The sequence below is a fragment of the Lathyrus oleraceus genome, chromosome 4, assembly GCF_024323335.1.
Source record: "Lathyrus oleraceus cultivar Zhongwan6 chromosome 4, CAAS_Psat_ZW6_1.0, whole genome shotgun sequence".
Classification (NCBI taxonomy): domain Eukaryota; kingdom Viridiplantae; phylum Streptophyta; class Magnoliopsida; order Fabales; family Fabaceae; genus Lathyrus; species Lathyrus oleraceus.
Genome location: NC_066582.1, coordinates 250,992,393 through 251,011,775, shown reverse-complemented (window position 1 = coordinate 251,011,775; position 19,383 = coordinate 250,992,393). Strand labels below are relative to the sequence as shown.

Below are 19,383 nucleotides of genomic sequence, written 5' to 3'. Positions count from 1 at the left end.
AAAAAACAATGAGAATCTTGAAAGCTGTGATAATGATGATCTAATTGAAATGCCACAAAATAATGAGTCACTTAAAGAGAACAAATTTGAAGTAGGAAACAGGACTTGAAAAGGGAAGGTTTATGTGAAAAAGCACCACAAAGGAATGAGTCCACATCTCAACACTGTCAGAAATTTGAACCGGGGAATGATCAACCTCCAAAGAAAAGAAAAGGCAAGTCTATCTTTGTTTCTAAGAGTCGTATTTTGTATCCTGATATAGATGATTTTGTTGCCATTAGAAAACTAATAGGTCTTGCACTAAACACCATATGTCCAATTTTAATCATATTCAAACTTGTCTTCATCTCTGTATGCCTTCACCTCAAAAATTGTCTAGTGTAGAAATTCCAAAAAATGTACAAGTTGCTCTAGAAAATTTAAAGTGGAGGGAAGTTGTACTTGAGGAGATGAAAGCTCTTGAAAAGAACAAAACTTGGAGTGTTACGACACTACCATATGGCAAGAAGACAGTTGGATGCAAATATGTGTTTAATGTGAAATATAATTCAAATGGATCAACTGAAAGGTACAAGACTCGCTTGATAGACTTTGAAATCAAGGACTTGGGATCCATGAGATATTTTCTTGGTATGGAGGTTGCTCGATCAAAGAACGGTTTGTGGTTTCACATCAAAAATACATTCTAGACTTACTGAAAGAAACAGGAATGAGTGGATGTCGTCCAGCAAATACCCTTATGGATCCTAATGCTAAACTTTGGGGAGAAGGTAATGTTCTTGTTGATACGGGAAGATACCAGAGATTGGTTGGGAAACTGATTTTCTTATCAAACACCCGACCTGATATTGCTTTCTTAATTAAAGTAGTAAGTCAGTTTATGCATTCTCCTTTCGAGGAACATCTTGAGGCAATCTATAGAATACCGAGATATTTGAAGGGAAATCCCGAGAAAGACTTACTTTTTAAAGACTAGTGAAAGGAATGTCTCTATCTTCACCGATACTGATTAGGCAGGTTCAATCACAGATAAAAGATCAACCTCTCGATATTGTACCTATGTTTGGGGTAATCTTATGACATGAAGGAGCAAGAAACAAGAAGTTATAGCAAGAAGTAGTGCAAAAGTCGAGTTTAGAGCTATGGTTCAAGGTATATGTGAAGGATCATGGATCCATAGAATCCTAGAAGAATTTAAGATGAAAATTGAACTTCCATTGAAATTATACTCTGACAATAAAGTTGCTATTAGCATAACTCATAATCCAATTCAACATGACAGAACCAAGTATATTGAGATTGATCGACATTTCATAAAGTAGAAGTTAGATGCTGGAATCATATGTTTATTTTTTGTGACTTCGAGTCAGCAAACTGCGGATGTCCTAACCAAAAGCTTGACAAAACCTACCTTTAAATATTTGATAGACAAGTTGGACATGATAGATATCTATGCACCAACTTATGGGATCGTTGGAAAATACATCAATATTGATTTCCCTATTTTATTGTTTTCTAGGCAATTTTAGAGAATTCTATTATGTCCTTTTATTTTCCAATGCAATAATTTTCTCCTTAATTCAAGAAGAGAATTAATTGTATTCTCACTATAAAAACCAACTTTTGGCTGAGAAATAAATCATAAAGCATTTACCTATTATCTTTCAATAACTTCCTATATCTTTCCTAGATAAAATTCAAAGGCTTTCATGCACATAAATAGAATTTTCTACCTTTCTTGTATTAGTTTTGTTTCTCTTCGAAGAAGGAATAAAAGAGTAGTATGCACTCCAATAGTCGAATTCCACTGACAGCATGATAAAAACTAAGGTTGTACAAGATGATTTAAGGTAAGCCTTTAGAGATATATCCCAATTGCATTGAAGTAATACCCAAAGCATCCATCAATAAATTCTTTGGAACTATTATTGTAGAATCTATGAAATATCATGGACATTATGAGAGTATCATAGGATCAATTTCTAGATTACTTAGTTATTATCATGATTTATTTCCTAACTTCCCTATTTATTTAGGATTAAGAGTCTTGTATCCTTATAAATAGTACTGTAAAGTCTCTATATCATGTGAATATCCAGTTTTTATTAGTAAAATTCGTAGTTCCTATTATTTCTCTTCTACTTTTATTTAAAACCCATAACTTCAACAAATTAACGTATGCCATCATAATAAGAAACGAGTACAACACTAATACTTTAGCAAATTTGGAGTATTTGAGCTTCATAGCTCGGCAGTCAGCAACGTACAGCTAGCTTGTGGATCCATAAATTTCTGTTACGGTAAACAACTACTTGAACCAGAGAACCATCCAAATATATTAATTGAAAGACGGAGCAAAGCAATAAATAAAGGAAAAACGCCAAAAACAATTTAATGCTCTACATAATGAAAGGAAGGATATATAGAGGAATAGAACTACTCTACAAAAATCACAACACTTTTGATAGTTAAAATGATGCCCTTGGGCAAAAATAGTTATTATTATTTGACTATACTTTCATTCCAACATATATAAATACCTTACCGCTAAAATACTTAATAATCCAATTTATGCAAACCAAAAATACAAAGATTAAGAAAATGGCTTCTAAGCATTAGCATTTTAACAAGACATTAAGACCCATGAAAAAGAAAATCCAGAAGATTAACATGATAAACAAAATATTAACAACTGGTTGTTTCAAGTAAAACTTACATATTATGAAAGAAATGAGCTTATACCCTTGAAATAGATCTATCTTCTACCAGACTGAGGTTTCTGAGGGCAGCTCTTACACACTTGGATTTCCCCGCGGTAGAAGGGGACCAGACATGACGTATTACCTATACCAAATGAAATATATTATCAGGCACACATATGAGTTTCTATATTAGAACATATTTACTCTTTGTAGATCACCATAACTCAAGAAACTAATTATGAGTATATTATGTAAATGGAATCAACTACAAAATGATACATTCAAAATTCCCTTAAAACTTGAAATGAGAGCTCCTGATCTACAAGATTCTACTTGCTTGATTAACAAAGCCTTTCTTTTCCAAATGATGGGTCTTAACTCGTATGGGGGGGAGGGGTGTCTACCGGTTATTTCAAAATGCCTTTATGACAGCTTTTATTTAATAAGTTGCTTGCCCTCTTATTCTTGGCAATCTAAATCTTCTCCAGCTCATAGTCTCTTTCTTTCCTTCTGCCCATATTATGCAGAGTCTTCAATCCCATATTTTTTGGTGTGTACCCTTTGTTAATATCCATTGTTAACATTGTTCCAAACCTGATCCTCATGCTACTGAACATGTTTTCTTGGGTTATATACTCTTGGCAAAAAAGAGATATAAGCGTTTTTACCTTCTGATAATATTAGTTATTAAAGGAATAGTTCTGACTCAGTCTTAATCAAGAATCCAATCAATAGGAGAATTTCTCACATAATAGACTCCAAGAGAATCATGGCCAATATTGGTAGTTCTAACATGGTATTAGTTGAACCTCACAACGATCCAGTGATATCGTCTCAGAATTCCAATACAACGCTCGCAGCCACACCACCACCAGTGCCGTCGCTGACACTGCACTCATCGTATTCGCACACCTCATCTTCTGCTATCTTCAAGAAGCTTGACTTTTAAAACTATCTTCTATCGTGTCACCAGGTCGAGCCAGTGATCAAAGCTCACAAGCTTCATCACTATCTGGTTAACCCTAAGATTCCTACCAAATTTCGAACGATAGCAGATGCAGAATCGAATTCTATCTCTAAAGAATTTGAAGTCTGGAAGCAACATAATCAATCCCTGCTTGCTTGACTTCAATCCACAATCTCCAAAAATATGCTACGTCGTGTCATATGATGCAAACACTCATGGAAACTCAAGGATAAAGTACATGTTTATTTTCAACATGTTAATGCAAATTTGTGCCAACTGCACTCTAAGCTCAAACACACAAAGAAAGGTTGCTTAGTTTTCGAGCTCTTACTCAAAATTGATTCAATCATAAGCTTCATTCACACAATTTGTGACTCAATCTCACCTCGTGAACACTTGGATGACATACTTGAAGGCTTACCTCAAGAATATGAATCCACTACATCCTTGATTAGTGAAAAATTTGGTTGCATTTTTATAGAAGAAGTGGAAACCTTACTTCTTGGACATGAAGCCAGACTTGATAGGTTTGAGAAACTTGCACCATCCACAAATCCTCCTCCTGATCATAATACAAAGCCCACCTCCTCTGACTCTGATGACATAGTCCACGAAGCCTGCTGAGTTCAATGGTGAAAGAAGTGGCAAGTCTCAACATGATGGTTTTGGTGACAGGATGTGGTGGACGCAGTTCAATTCAATGCAAGTTTGCCATAAATTTGATCATGATGCTTCAATCTGTTTCCAACGCTTCAAAAGGGATTACATGCCACCTGCATCTCTGACTCAAAGTTCACAGGGTAATTCCTTTAACGCTCCTTGGTCCCCTACTACCACACAAACTCCATCCACGGGTAGCTATCAACATTGGCCCATGCCTTGGCAAGTCAATTCATGCCCTATGCCCTGTTCTTATAGCTCTTGGTAGTGCTTTGGTGCTAGGCCAGCCAGCCTACCCTAAATGGTGCCTCTCAACCTAGGCCACAGGCAGTGATGGTTAACATTGATTTGACTCTGCAAATTCAGTGAATTGGTACCCTGATTCAGATGCACCTCTCACCATATCACCTCCAATGCTCATAACATCCAACAATTGTCACCTTTTGAAGGCCCTGATCAAAATATCATTGACAATGGCCAAGGCTTGTTTGTCCTTTCAACTGGTTCGGCACAATTTAATTCTCCTTTAAACTCTAAATTTCAGTGAGTCTTAAATAATCTATTACATGTCTCAACTATCACCAAAATCTTCTATGTATTAGTCAGTTTACCATAGACAATCAAATCTACTTTGAATTCCATCCTAATCTAAGTTTTGCTAAACGCCAAGATTCCAATGAGATTTTTCTCAAAGGATGGCTTGACAAGGATGGTCTCTTTTTTTAATATCCTACCTTCTTGGATACTTCAATTCTATAGAGTGAGTAATTTTTTCATCTCTGTTTTTTTATCTTTGTTGGCAGGTCTAAAACGTTTTAGTATTGATTATGAAAATCTTTAATATTGAATAATCTTGTTAAAAAATATATGAAATCATAAATTATTTACCTTGTTTCACTAATCTTCAAAATAGAAGCCACACTGTAGCCTAAAATCCCACAGTCTCAGTCCCACTATAGCATAACTAGGGTCAGCCGCAACGTGCTGCCTTCCAGGGCTGACAACTATGTGTGGTACAAGAACATTTGGACCAGGCCCATATGATTTAGTATAAGTCAGTGATAACCCATAACAGAAATAATAAGTAACAACTGATAGGAACTAAATAAAAATTTACTGGTAGTAAAAAACTCTACTACATTCCAGGTATTTGAGAGATGTGGCGCTTCCCGCGCAAAATTCCCTTCCAAAACAAAAGGGAACCTCTATAATCTCTCTTTACTGTTATTTATATATAACATACTATCTCATACTTTCTAACAACTCTCAGTAACCCACTAAATAACTAATTAATGGTGTTACTGTTACCTATCAATAACCCGTAACACTAGTTTATAAAAATTAATCAAACACAAACTAAAATATATAACAAAAGCATTGCAAGCACCTGGTTTAGAGAAACTTCAAGCAAATGAAGAGCTTTTCCAAAATTAGAAAGGGAAAAGTTATCCCATGCAAGCGTCATTGTCAGAATAGAAACACTTTCCATCTCATCTAACTCAATCTGTCATGACAAAAATTACAGTTTAAATGAGTTATGAGACCATCAAACAATATTATAACTGTAGTGATGATAAGAATACACGGTAAATATTTATTGGAAAGAAATGCAACAGAAAGAATAAAATAATATACAGTCAACAATTTACACTAATATAATGGCTATAATACTAGTAAACTTATACCTGGGGGATGAAAAGGCTAAAACAACCATCCTCGCGATTCGTGGAAACTGAATCATTATCTAAATTAATATCCATGAAACCATAAGCCACTATATTGGTTGAATCGGTTGAGATGTATCTGTAGGAATAAGTTTATTCTTTGGTTAGTTCAAAATAAGTAAATTCCAAGTATAACCAGATAGCATCACAATTAACTTATAAATGAAGTTCCATGACACCTTTAAACAGATAAATGTTTGCATGACCTGCTGATACATACCGCAGGAACACCAACTCATGTTCTGCTATGATCGAAATCTGATTTTATATTTCCCCTTATGCCTCAATGAACAGCACCTATGCATTTGCATCTGTTGCTGATTTTTAATGGTCAGTTTTAACTGGTGAAACTAACTCGGGCTGTATCTTGTAATATGCTTTCATGAGAAACAAATCAGAAGTTTCTACATATAGAAATATATTGTATATTTCATTGTGATAGGAACTATTACATTGTAAGGTATAAATAGGATACAACAAGTTGTACTAACTTGTTAATAAACAGAGAAATAACTCCCTATAATTGCTGCTACCTAAATAAGGAAATAATAATAATAGAGAATAAATCTATTTACACCACTGTTTTGTAACAGCTTAACAAATCATAATCAAATGATTATGATTTGATATGTGCTAACCTTCAACACTCCCCCTCAATCTGGGTGGTAGATGTCTATCATACCCAGATTGGATTTGATATTTTCATAAGTATTCCTTGGAAGAGCCTTGGTTAAGATATTTGCAGTTTGCTTGCATGATGGGACATGATCAATATTTATAATCTTCTGATCAATTTTTTCTTTAATGAAGTGTCGGTCAATTTCCACATGTTTTGTTCTATCATGTTGGACTGGGTTCTTTGCAATGCTTATAGCAGCTTTGTTATCACATAGTAACCTCACAGAATGGTTCACATGAATTTTGATTTCATTTAGCATGCTCTTAAGCCACATTCCTTCACAAATACCTAGGGCCATAGCTCTAAATCCTGCTTCTGCACTACTCCTCGCCACTACAAATTGTTTCTTGCTTCTCCAAGTTACTAGGTTCCCCCACACAAATGAACAATAGCCTATAGTCGATTTTCTGTCTGTGGAGCATCCTGCCCAATCTGAATCTGTATAAACTTCAATGTCCCTGTTTGAATTCCTCTTGAAGTGGAGGCCTCGGCCTGGTGTGCCTTTGAGATATTGGAGGATTCTATTCGCCATTTTCATGTTAGACTCAGTTGGATTTGACATGTAGCGACTAGCCAAGCTTACAGCGAACCCAATGTCGGGCCTAGTGTGAGATAGGTAGATTAGTTTCCCAACTAAACTTTGATATCTATCTTTGTCGGCTGGTGGACTTTCATTTTCTCTTCCTTTTATTTGTTCTATTGGTGTATTAGCTGCCTTGCACCCAAGCATTCCAGTTTCTTGAAGTAAGTCAAGGGTGTATTTCCTTTGTGATACATAGATGCCATCCTTTGTTCGAGCAACTTCCATCCCTAAAAAATACTTCAGTTGTCCCAAGTCCTTAACTTCAAATTCCTTTGCCAAGAGTCCCTTTAAATGATCAATTTGATCATAATCATTTCCTGTAATAACGATATCATTAACATAAACAATAAACAAAGCTACATTTCCTTCCATGGAGTGTTTAACAAACATAGTGTGATCTGATTGGCATTGGTTGAACCCGTCTTTCTTTACAACTCGAGTCAATCTATCAAACCACGCCCTTGGAGACTGCTTGAGGCCATAAAGGGATTTTCGGAGCCTGCACACCATATTTGCGGTGCTGGATGATTCAAGTCCAGGAGGAATCTGCATATAAACTTCCTCTTCTAGGTCACCATTTAAGAAGACATTCTTGATATCTAGTTGAAGGAGTGGCCAATCTAAATTTGCAGCCAAAGAGAGAATAACTCTAACCGAGTTCAGTTTGGCCACCGGTGCAAAAGTCTCTTCATAGTCTACTCCATATGATTGAGTAAATCCCTTTGCTACAAGTCGAGCTTTGTACCGATTTACACTCCCATCTGCATTATACTTCATGGAGAATATCCATTTGCATCCTACCGGCTTCTTCCCTGATGGTAGGCTTGTGATCTCCCAAGTGCCATTCTTAATTAAGGCCTGAACCTCTTCAGTTACGGCTGCTGCCCATTCAGAATTTTGGAGTGATGGAGTGATACACTTCAAATCCTTTGTAAGTTTACTGATGGACAGCAAGTTACAATCAAGTTTAGGCACATACAGTACTGAACTAAGAGTAATATTTTGTGAAATAATGACTTAACCTTTACCCATGACCTTAGAAAGGGTACCATCAGCAATTCGAACAGTCGAATTATTTTGACATGGAGAATAGCTATCAAAGACAGTCAAATCTCCAGTCATGTGATCAGATGCTCCGAGTCAATAATCCATGAATTTTGTTTTCCCATGCTAGTGTTTAGAGCATGAAAAAGATTACCTTTTTGTGCCACAGTAGCTGTACCAATTGTTTGTTGAAGCATTTTTTGTAAGGCTTCCATTTGCTCCTTGTTGAATGGTGATGAGTGAGAATTTACCTCAGCTGTGTTCCCCCTGCTATCCCGGTTTTTAGTCCATTTTAGCTCTGATGGCTTTCCATGAATGATCCAGCATGTCTCCTTGGTATGACCCGGTTTCTTGCAGTGGTCACACCAAGGCCGAGTTTTCTTTTGGAAAGAACGATGATCTCCCCTTGCTGCCATTGCAGATCCTTCTATAGATGGGACTGCACTGGATTTTCCAAACATCACTTTTCTCCTGCTCTCCTCTCTTCGTATTTCCGAGAATGCTTCTCGAATTTTTGGAAGAGGTTTGGTTCCAAGGATTCTCCCACGAACTTCATCAAGTTCTGTGTTCAAACCTAATAGAAACTTGTAGACTCTATCTTTCTCCACCAATTCTTTGTACTTCTTTTTGTCCTCCGTGCAGTTCCATTCAACTTCATCATATACATCCAGTTGCTGCCAGTGACGATTGAGAGTATTAAAATACTTTGTGACTGAGCGGTCATCTTGACGCAAATCATGGAGTATGCTCTTGATTTCAAAAATTGCAGATGTATTGTCGACATTAGAGTAGGTTTCCTTTACGGCATCCCACATCTCTTTGGCAGTGTCATAGTACATGAAATTTTCTCCAATTTCATTTGTCATGGTGTTTAGCAGCCATGACATTACTAGACTGTTTTCTAGTTGCCATTTTTCGAGGTTTGAATCCCCCTTTTTTGGACACTTGGAGTCTCCTGTGATATAACCTTCCTTCCCTTTTCCTTGAAGGTAGATTTTGACTGAGCGCACCCATTGATTGTAATTTTGGCCATTCAATTTGTGACCAGTGATAGGAAGAGCATGTCCTTCAACCAAACTGTTGGCTGAATTTTCTGCTTTAGTATCTGCCATGGGTGGTGCTCAAGATTTAGGAATGGTTCAGATCTTGTGCTCTAATACCATATAGAAATATAGTGTATATTTCATTGTGATAGGAACTATTACATTGTAAGGTATAAATAGGATACAACAAGTTGTACTAACTTGTTAATAAACAGAGAAATAACTCCCTATAATTGCTGCTACCTGAATAAGGAAATAATAATAATAGAGAATAAATCTATTTACACCACTGTTTCGTAACAGCTTAACAAATCATATTCAAATGATTATGATTTGATATGTGCTAATCTTCAACACTACACATTCATATCTTCATTTTTTATCACAACCACTCAAACCCTTCTTAGTGTCGTTTTTGTTCAAAGAATGAGAGGAGAGGGGAAATAACCAACCCTCTTTTGTTTTGTTCACTAAAGAAGGGGAGGAATTTTAATGGAGATATGTTAATTTACTTTTTACACCTTTTTAATATTTCATGTGACATAGTAAAAATATTTTAGTCAATGCAGTTAAGATTCTTTAAACTCACCTTCTCTCGCCTCCAAATCCTCCAATTTACAAGAGGAACCAAAACCGAATTAGGATTTTATCCCCTCCAAAAAGAAACCAGACAAGAAAGATTTAAAATAATCCCTTCACTCCCCCCATTTTGCCCCAACCAAACATTATTTTACTGTTATACCCTCCACTCACATTCTAATTCTTATAGCCATCTCTTCATCATTTCCACAAAGAGTCAATAAATATTAGTAACTTAAATCTCCAGCCATCATGGCCAGGGAGAAAAGACGGAACCAAAAGGAACAAAATTTTGGTTGAAGTAACTGACCTTTTGATCAAACTCTTGTTGTTTACGGCGGAAGAATGTACAAAAGAAACTGCAGCACCAACGCCAAAAACTCCGCGGCTTCCATTCACAAACAGTGATTTACATGTGGGATTATCCATGTTTTTGGAAACAAAAATCAGAGGAAACACTGCCGATGACTCCGGTTGACAGCAAAACCAACTCAACGCCTTAGGACTTGGAGGCACAACCACCTAAACAATCAAACACACACATTCATATAAGATCATCATTATAACATCGTTCTCTCAACTTTCAGATGCTTTGCATGACCTTGCAGCATACATTGAATATTAATTTCGTTATTTGGCTTCATGTTGAAGTTATGGAGTTTTAAATAAAAGGAAAAGAGAAATAATGAAGAGCTAAAATAGTATTGATGATATCTTCATAAGAGTTAGATACAAAAGAGTAAAAACTAATCTCTAATATGGATACATAGACCCATATTACTAAAACAATAAGAAAACCATAAACTAATGTATATTACAAGATTAGAAACTAATCATAGGAAATAAAGTAAGATACTCAAATATATTACAAAGACATATGATATACTTGATTACTCCCTTGATTTCATACTAATTGTGACGTTTATGTTTGGATATCATAAAATGAACAGAGCGGAATGAAAATTCCATTCCATCTTTTGGAAATTTTAGAACGAAACAAGAAAAGTTCTTCACTCCGCCCAAATCAGAGGGGGAGAAATATGGTGGTGGTAAGTGATGGAATGGAATGGAATCCATACCATTCCATTCCGCTGCATCCGATTCCATCAATCCAAACAAAGCTCTCATTATTTGTCGTTTTAAATTGTCACAGGCATTAATTAGTTTTTGCACTAATAAACTGTTATTCGTTATTTATACTTTAGTAAATGAAGCTCATTTTTAAGTAGAAATGAGTACACTCCAAACTTTCTTATGAAATGTATGTGTTAACTTTAAACAAAACTTAAGGAATGAGTGTATCATGAAATGTACGTATATAGAACAATGTGAGCAAAAACACACAAACTATAAATTCCACTGTATATTAGTACCTACTAATTCCACATTAGTAAAACACAGATTCCAATTAAAAAGAGGAAGAAGTAAAGCACTGTTTAGGTTAGACGTTGATGAATGAATTGGAAGATATACCTGAAACCTAAGGAATCCAGTGGAACTGGGAGGCGGCGAGAGCTTCAAGATTTCAAGAGCGTCTTTGAATTTCTGAAGACCTTCTTCCAATGTAAGCGCGGGAGGCAGAGTCCGCGTGACGCAGTGCTCGAAAACAACTTCATAATCTTCAACGTCGTCGTTTAGAGGTAGTGTTCCGTGGAATCTGACTCCTCCGGCAACATGAACACTCGGAAGCATGCTTCGAGTAGCTCCAATGCCCAATGATGATGGATAGGAAGAAGTGGAGAAATGTGAATGTGAATGTGAAAGTGGGAGAATCAGAAACAGTGCTCCGTTGCTGAGGGCTGAGGATCGGAGTGCTGTTGCCGGAAAATGCATGATTAGATTACTACGAAAGGATAAGGAAAGTGCGAGAAATGAGCTGTGGTGTCTTTTTACATTGGCAAGTACTAGTTGAAAACTGTGTATAGTTTAATCTGATGTAAGTGGTAATTACCATTGTCAAAGAAAAACTAAATGTGTGACTAAAGACTAAGAGGGTTTTATTCAATTAAAAAGAATTACTAAGACGAAAAAATGTTATGATATTCAATTAAGATTTTTATTTAATTTAGATGATTTTTATTAATTAGTCCCTAAATCTTTTTTTTTTGTCAAAATTCTTATATCTCACTTTCTTGATTGAGTTAGCCTCTTACGTTAAAAATTTGTTTAAAAAATGATGAGATATCTAGCATTGTCGACGTGGAAATTGATATATATATTCTTTTGTTTAATAAATTACACACGTGACCATTAAAATGTTCCCATCAAAAATTCCACTATGTTCATAAATAGTCTTTTATTTTAGTCCTTATAAATTAGGATTTTGTCTATTGGGAGAAAAAACAAACTTTGACATTATGGGAGGGAGGCAACGAACGAAGACGGTGAGAAGCTTTGTTGCATGACCAACTAACGCAACTTCATCAAATTCAAGTATGATTCAGTAAGTGATGAAATTCAATTTGATTTTTCATTAGGGGTAGGTTTTTTAGGGATTGTACAATATATTACACTGGGGGACATGAGCATAAAGTAGAAATTGATCCGGACAGGTAGAGCTTATTTGAAGCAATTGGTATTGTGAAAGAGATAAATGAGCTTGAACATTCAGAATATTTGTTATGGTGGTATAACAATGATGTTGACATGTACACTAAAATGGTTAGTGATAGTGATGCTGAAAAGGTATATCAATATGCCATGAAAATGAAAAGTACAATGCACATATATTTTGATCATACAAGTAATGTTCAAGAAGTTGAAGTCGGTGATGTTCAAGAAGATGAAGTTGGTGATGTTCAAGAAGATGATGTAGAGAAGATGATGTAGGTGATGTTCAAGAAGATGAAGTAGGTGATGTTCGTACAGATGATGTAGGTGATGTTAATACAGAGGATGTATGTGATGTTCAAGAAGATGAAAATAAGGATAGTGGTAGTAGTGAGGATAGTGACTTTAAAGCTGATGGTTTATCATATGATGATAGTGAGGATGAGAGGGCTCTTGGTTTGGATGATTGCTTTGAAGACCGGGGCAGAAGTAGTGGGGTAAAATCTATAACAAAGAAGCATAAGCTCACTTCAGAGAAAGTTATAACTATTGTTGATAATGCAAGTTCATTTAGTGGATTGGATAATGAGATGGACATCAATTATGCTAGTGAAGAGGTTGGCAGTAGTGACCCTGATGCTTCTGATGAAGAGAACGATCCAAAATATCCAAGGTTTAAGATGGAGGATTTGAACAAAAATTACAAGTTCTAAGTGGGATTGGAGTTTGTATCACTTGACTAATTTAAAGAAGTCATTACTGAATGGGCAGTGCTTAATATGAGAGAGAGAGAGAGAGAGAGAGAGAGTGTGTGTGTGTGTGTATGTGAGAGAGAGAGAAAAAGGGGGGAGAGAGAGAGAGAGAGAGTGTATGTGTGTGTGTGTGAGAGAGAGAGAGAGAGGGGGGGGGAGAGAGAGAGTGAGAGAGAGAGAGAGAGAGAAAGAGAAAGTACATGAAAAATGACAAAGTTATAGTAAGGGTAATTTGTAAGGGCAAATGTGGGTTTTTGGCACTAGTAAGCAATGTTAGGAATAAGCACGTGTATATGATGAAGAGATGGGTTAGAACTCACACGTGTGGCAAGGTATTGAATAATAGTTCAGCCAATTCCAAGTGGGTAGCTAAAATTGTGGCGGCTAGAATGGTATCTTCTAATAGTGTTAAGACTAGGGATATTGTTTTTGAGATTTAAAGTAACTTTTTTGTTGGCATAACTATGAGCAGGACATGGGAGGCCAAACAAATTGCAAAAGCTTAGGTGATGTTATGAAACAATACAACCTTTTATGGAGATACTTTGCAGATGATTGAATATGTTATTAATGACATTGATATTTTACTAACATTATGAATTTTATGTCCAGAGGAAGCCAAAGAAAACTACAACAAGTAATACAACCCAACCATCTAGTAATACAACCCAAGAACAAAGTCAAGCACAAACTCAACTTATTGAGGTTGGAGTTACAGCCCAGGAACAACCAATGAGTAATGAACCTCAAACTGAAATTGACCCTAAGTTCGAAATGCTTGCTGCAAATCTTGCAGCAGCATTTGAGGCAACTCGGACTCAACCAAACCTTGTTGAAATTGTTACATCGCCTCATAGTGTACCTGCTACATCAACTCACAGTGCATATGTTACATTAGCCCATAGTGCACCTGTTACATCTTCATAGATTGAATCTGGTATAACATTTTCTAAATCGGACTATATATTGTCCATACATATTTCAACAATTGATGAAGTACTTGTTGCACTTGTTTCTACTACTCATAGAGTTCTAAACCCAGTTGAGTTTATTAAACCATTTTATAATGACTTGAACCTATGGATGTGTTATACCTGTTGCATCTCTAATATTCTGTTTTTTGCAGAAGAAAAAGCCAATCAAACCAAAAGTTTCAAGGAAAATGGAGTTAAGGAGAAGTGGTATGACAAGGGTCCTTAAATGCAAAAAAAAAAACTCAAAGGATAAGGAAGTGGTTCATCACAACCTATGGATGTGTAGAAGTAAGGTATTTTGTTATGGTTCTGCCATTATGTATTTTGTTATGGTTATGTCATGGTGTATTTTGTTATAGTTTGATACTTTGTTATGGTGTGTATTTGTTATATTTTAAGACAAATTTGTATGCCTATTGGCTTTATGCTATTTTAAGACATGAACCATCATTATGTTATATATATGCCTAAATGTATTATAGTATTATGCAAACAAATCACAAAGATATAGGGATGACATACAAACAAATCATTATGAAACAAGGATGAAATACAAACAAATCATTATGAAATAGGGATGAAAACTAAAATGCCAAAAACATAGAGGGACAAGCTTCATTAATTTCAAAGGTTCTTATCCATTCAATATTAAACATCATAGGGACAACATTAGACAATTATCCTTCTTCTAGGGACTAAAACAAACAAAAAATACAGACACCATGAACATCATTCTCACTACTATTTCTGGTAAGCAAAGAACAAACATCAGGATATAATCAACAAATTCTTAAACAAATTTTCCTTCTTCCTTTCGTTTTCCAACTTCAATTTCATCTTCTCTTTATTCTTTATTTCAAGGTCTTTAATGATGCAACCTAATTCCTGTACCACCTCTGTGCAATTGCAATCGATTAAATTTTTGGATTCATTTGATGTGTTACGTTCTAGTTCATCATCCCATATGAATAGCTTGCAACTTGACATTACAGCTGAATTTGAACATTTCCAGAATCATCGTTTAGGGTTTTCAATTTAATTTGAGATGAATATTATCATTTCTCTATTGTAACCACAAACTGGGATATGAGACTAAGAGCAAATACATATTAATGATATTGCCATGGATGAATGTGTAGCGACCTTAACATTAATGATGTCTAGAGAGGAAGAATTTAGAGAATATGATTTAAAAAGAGGAAGAAGATGATGCAAATAGTATATGTTTTTGGATCTAGTCCTCCTTTTTACCCCCCCCCCCCCCCCCCCCTCAACTAAGTATTCCATGTGTGTAGTTTATAAACAAAAGAACATATAAATTCTTTTCCACGTCAAATACGTTAGAAAACTCAGTACTTTTTTAACATATTTCTAATGTCAGGGACTAACTCAATCAAGAAAGTGAGATATAGGGACTCTGGCCCAAAAAATGAATTAGGGACCAAATCAAAAACATGTTAACTTACAAGGACCAATTGACCATTTAAGCCTAATTTAAATACATTAGATTTTTTAAGAATTATAAGAGTGGGTGATAACCCATATTTTGTGAGTTATTACATACCTTAATCTTTCTTTATTACTAGTTAAATTGTTTTTTAGTTGTTGCTTTAGTTCATTTTAGTTATTTTTACAGTAATTTGCTTGGAGCATAATAGGTGCTCCCTTTTGTTGTTTTGATGTGTTTGTTGCTTGATTTAAGGTTAACTCTGTCGAGTTTAGGCAAAAATGTAATGGACAGCGCCTGGAGCACAAACTGAAGCAAAAAGATGAACTTAGCTAAAGGAGAAAAATGGAGAAGGCAAATGGCTTATTAGGGAAAAATTGGAAGGATAGATACATCGGAGGGAATCTTTACTTTACATCGAAGAAAATTCCTTTGAATCAAGTAGATAAGACCAAAGGGATCTAGAAGACAAGAGAAGGTACAATGGTACACCCATTAATTTTCATGCTCTTCAATAGAAGGACAACGCCGCATGTACCCTTTTGTGGTAGTCTGTCACAAGACACCTTGTCCCCCATAATCGTTCCCTTGTACCTGATTCCTTGAACACTGAGTTGAATGAATGATGTGAAGGCAATGATTTATGTAATTGACTTGATTTGATTTCCTCATTTTTTGTCCAAGATCCAAGACATCACAAGGAACTCTAGTGAAGTCTTATAAATAGACCCTGGTGAAGATTGACAAAGGAGTTCAACATTTTTATAAGAGAAGATAAAAGAAGGTACAATTATAAACTCAGTAATCTGCATGCTTTATAATAGAAGGACAATGCCGTCTGCACCCTACTGTAACGGTCCGTCATAAGACACCTTGTCCCCCATAATTATTCCCTTGTACCTGATTCCTTGCATACTAAGTAGAAGGAATGATGTGAAGGCACCAATTTACATCGTGGGCTTGATTTGATTTCCTTATCTTTGGCCCATGATCCAAGACATCACAAGGAACCCTAGTGAAGGCTTATAAATAGACATTGATGGAGATTGAAAAATGAGTTATGCATTTTTCCAAGAGAAAATAAAGAATATAATATAATGAGGATAATTGAGAGAAAATAGAGTTTCTTTTTATTACCATTTCATGTACCAGCTGCTAAGACTTGGCACGACCAGAGTCACCTCTTGCTAATTATCCATCTCAAGAAGCCTTCGAGTTACTTTTAGGTTTACATTTCTTTTTCATTAGTTGTTTAAGAATGTATCCTTTGAGAACCATGTGTGTAGTTTATACTCAGCTCTTCATGAGCTAAACTTTTCATTTGTTAAGCAATGGTAAGTTAATGTTATGTTGTTTTTATGTTAAGTGATATGTTATTTAGTGTCTTATTTTATTATGTGATAACGTGCATACAAACATGGTTCTTTGAATGATCAACTTAGAAAAAGATAACAACTTGTTGTTGCGAGAGATCTAACAACAAGTGGATTTCATAATAAAAGTAGTTGAAAAAGAGTAGGATAGATATATTCACTTGATTAGTTCACTTATAGATAAGGAACTACAACTATAAGGGATTTAAGAATACAAATAGACATACTTTTGGGTTATAAGTGTGACTTGGAAATTTGTTCCCTTGCCTTATAATGCATGCTTTGATGTTGTAGAAATATAATTCTAGATCACTCTAACCTTTCTTGGCATGACACTACATATCATGAACACATATTTACTTCACTAATATTAATGGACCATAGCAAAACATACACTCTCTTGATATAGTATCACTCTCACCTTACATTGTTTAGATCTAGTTTAAAAAGAAAACTGAACTTGTGACACTCATATATTGTTTTTATCCTTGCTCATGCTTAATTTCAAAATATAGTTTCTTGCAAAATCAATCTAAGTAACATTCGCTCCTCGTGGGTACGATATCCTTACTTTTTTATCACTTGCTACTTTAAAACATACATGTATACTTGCACGTGACACATTTTCAAGCAACAAGTTTATGACATCGTTGTCGAGGAGTGACAAGTTACATTTTTGATTTTGTATTCATTACTATTTTTTATTAAGCATTTAAGCCTTTAACGTTTCATGTACTCTAGTGCCACGACAGATGCTTAGCTATTGTTATATGCGCAGGTTGTTGCATCTAGTTTACAAAAAAGATCTTGAACCTGAAAGAACTTTCAGATACTGAGGAGATTTCAACTTACTGGACATTTTCCAGGGAGTCTTCATCCCTTCATTGCGGCTGACGTACCAAATTTATAAGGGAAAATGAAAGACGAAGAAGAGGCAAAAGATGTCATGGCAGACAACAATGTTATTGGCATTGCCAATGACATGTCAAAGAACATTAGAGATTATGAAATCTTTTATTTGAATTCTTGAATCATACAACCAGGAATCACTGCAACACAGTTTGAATTCAATCCTATGATGTTTCAAATATTGCAGACTACTGGCCAGTACTCAGGTTATGCAAACGAAGATCCTCACTTGCACTTGAGATAATTCCTGGATGTTGCTAGTAATTTTAAGATCCCTAGTGTCACCGATAATGCATTCAGATTGAGGCTATTTCCATACTCTCTAAGGTATAGAGCCAAGAGTTGGCTTTTTCTTGGAGCCTAATTCTATTGCCACATGGAGTGATTTGGCTGGATAAAATTTGGCCAAGCTTCCAAGAATGCTAAAATGAGAAATGAAATAACCTCGTTTAGGCAAGGATAGGACGAGTTCCTATTTGATGCTTGGGAAAGATTCAAGGAGCTGCTTAGAAAATGTACCCACCATGGCATACCAGTCTATATTCAACTTGAGACTTCCTTTAATAGATCTGTATCTTCCTCAAGGAACATGTTAGATGCCTCAAGTGGTGGAACCCTTTTGTCTGAGTCTTATGAAGGGGGTTATAGGTTGATTAAGAGTATCACTTCCAACAAATATCAATGTCCTGTCACTAGGGAAACTTCTAATTCAACTCAAAAGAGACATGCTAGTGTTTATGAGGTCATTGAGACCACAACTCTTGCTGCTCAGGTGGCTCAGATCCATCAGATGATAAAGAATATGATGACTCCTGAAGTGACAAAGCATGAACCTGACTAGGTGGTTACTGGCGCATCAGAGGTTGCCTGTGTTTACTGTGGAGGTGCTCATTTATTTGAAGAGTGCTCAGCAAATCCAGTTTCAGTTAGCTATATTGGCAATAACAAGTATAACAACCCTTACATCAACACTTACAATCTTGGTTGGCGCAATCACCCCAATTTCTTATGGAGTAATAATCAAAATCAACCCAAGCCTTAAGCACCACAAATTCCTCCTGGTCTTTCTGCACCTAATTATGCTATGGAAAATCAAGGGAATAACTAGTTGGAAAACATTATGATATCTTTCATTCAAGAGACAAAGAACCAGTTCCAAGCACAAGTAGTAAGCATTGAGAACTAAGAGAATCAAGTGGGGAAAATTAGATCTGCACTTAGTTCAAGAAATATGAGCGCTCTTCCAATCTCTACTGAAGCTCTAGCCTTAAAATTTGGAGTTAAAAATGTTGAAACTTGTCATGTCATTAAGCTTAGAAGTCGAAAGGAATGTGACGGATCTGCACCAAGAAACAAAGAGTCGAGTGAAAAATTGCCAGCTCAAGACAGTTCAAAAG

At 35.7% G+C, this 19,383-nt stretch overlaps 1 protein-coding gene and 1 non-coding gene across 8 annotated transcripts in view; both read right to left on the bottom strand.

Annotated features, from left to right (window-relative positions):
- Positions 1 to 11,898, bottom strand: part of LOC127074909 (protein PHYLLO, chloroplastic) — a 36,359-nt gene extending 24,461 nt beyond the window's left edge. The window contains exons 1-5 of one of the 7 annotated variants that reach the window (XM_051016322.1): positions 11,455 to 11,898; positions 10,292 to 10,503; positions 6,015 to 6,132; positions 5,717 to 5,833; positions 2,743 to 2,844 (exon numbers count right to left, since the gene is read on the bottom strand). In XM_051016322.1, coding sequence (XP_050872279.1) covers positions 2,743 to 2,844; positions 5,717 to 5,833; positions 6,015 to 6,132; positions 10,292 to 10,503; positions 11,455 to 11,814 — 909 coding nt within the window. In that variant the 5' untranslated portion in view covers positions 11,815 to 11,898. Of the gene's footprint in view, positions 1 to 2,716; positions 2,845 to 5,217; positions 5,275 to 5,716; positions 5,834 to 6,014; positions 6,133 to 6,232; positions 6,365 to 10,291; positions 10,504 to 11,454 lie in introns of those variants that run through there. The other 6 variants (XM_051016323.1, XM_051016325.1, XM_051016324.1 and 3 more) reach the window with 6 other exon arrangements.
- Positions 11,899 to 18,410: 6,512 nt separating this feature from the next.
- Positions 18,411 to 18,517, bottom strand: LOC127077532 (small nucleolar RNA R71). Its single transcript, XR_007787330.1, has one exon. It is a non-coding gene; the product is annotated as a small nucleolar RNA R71 (small nucleolar RNA).
- Positions 18,518 to 19,383: the final 866 nt, after the last annotated feature.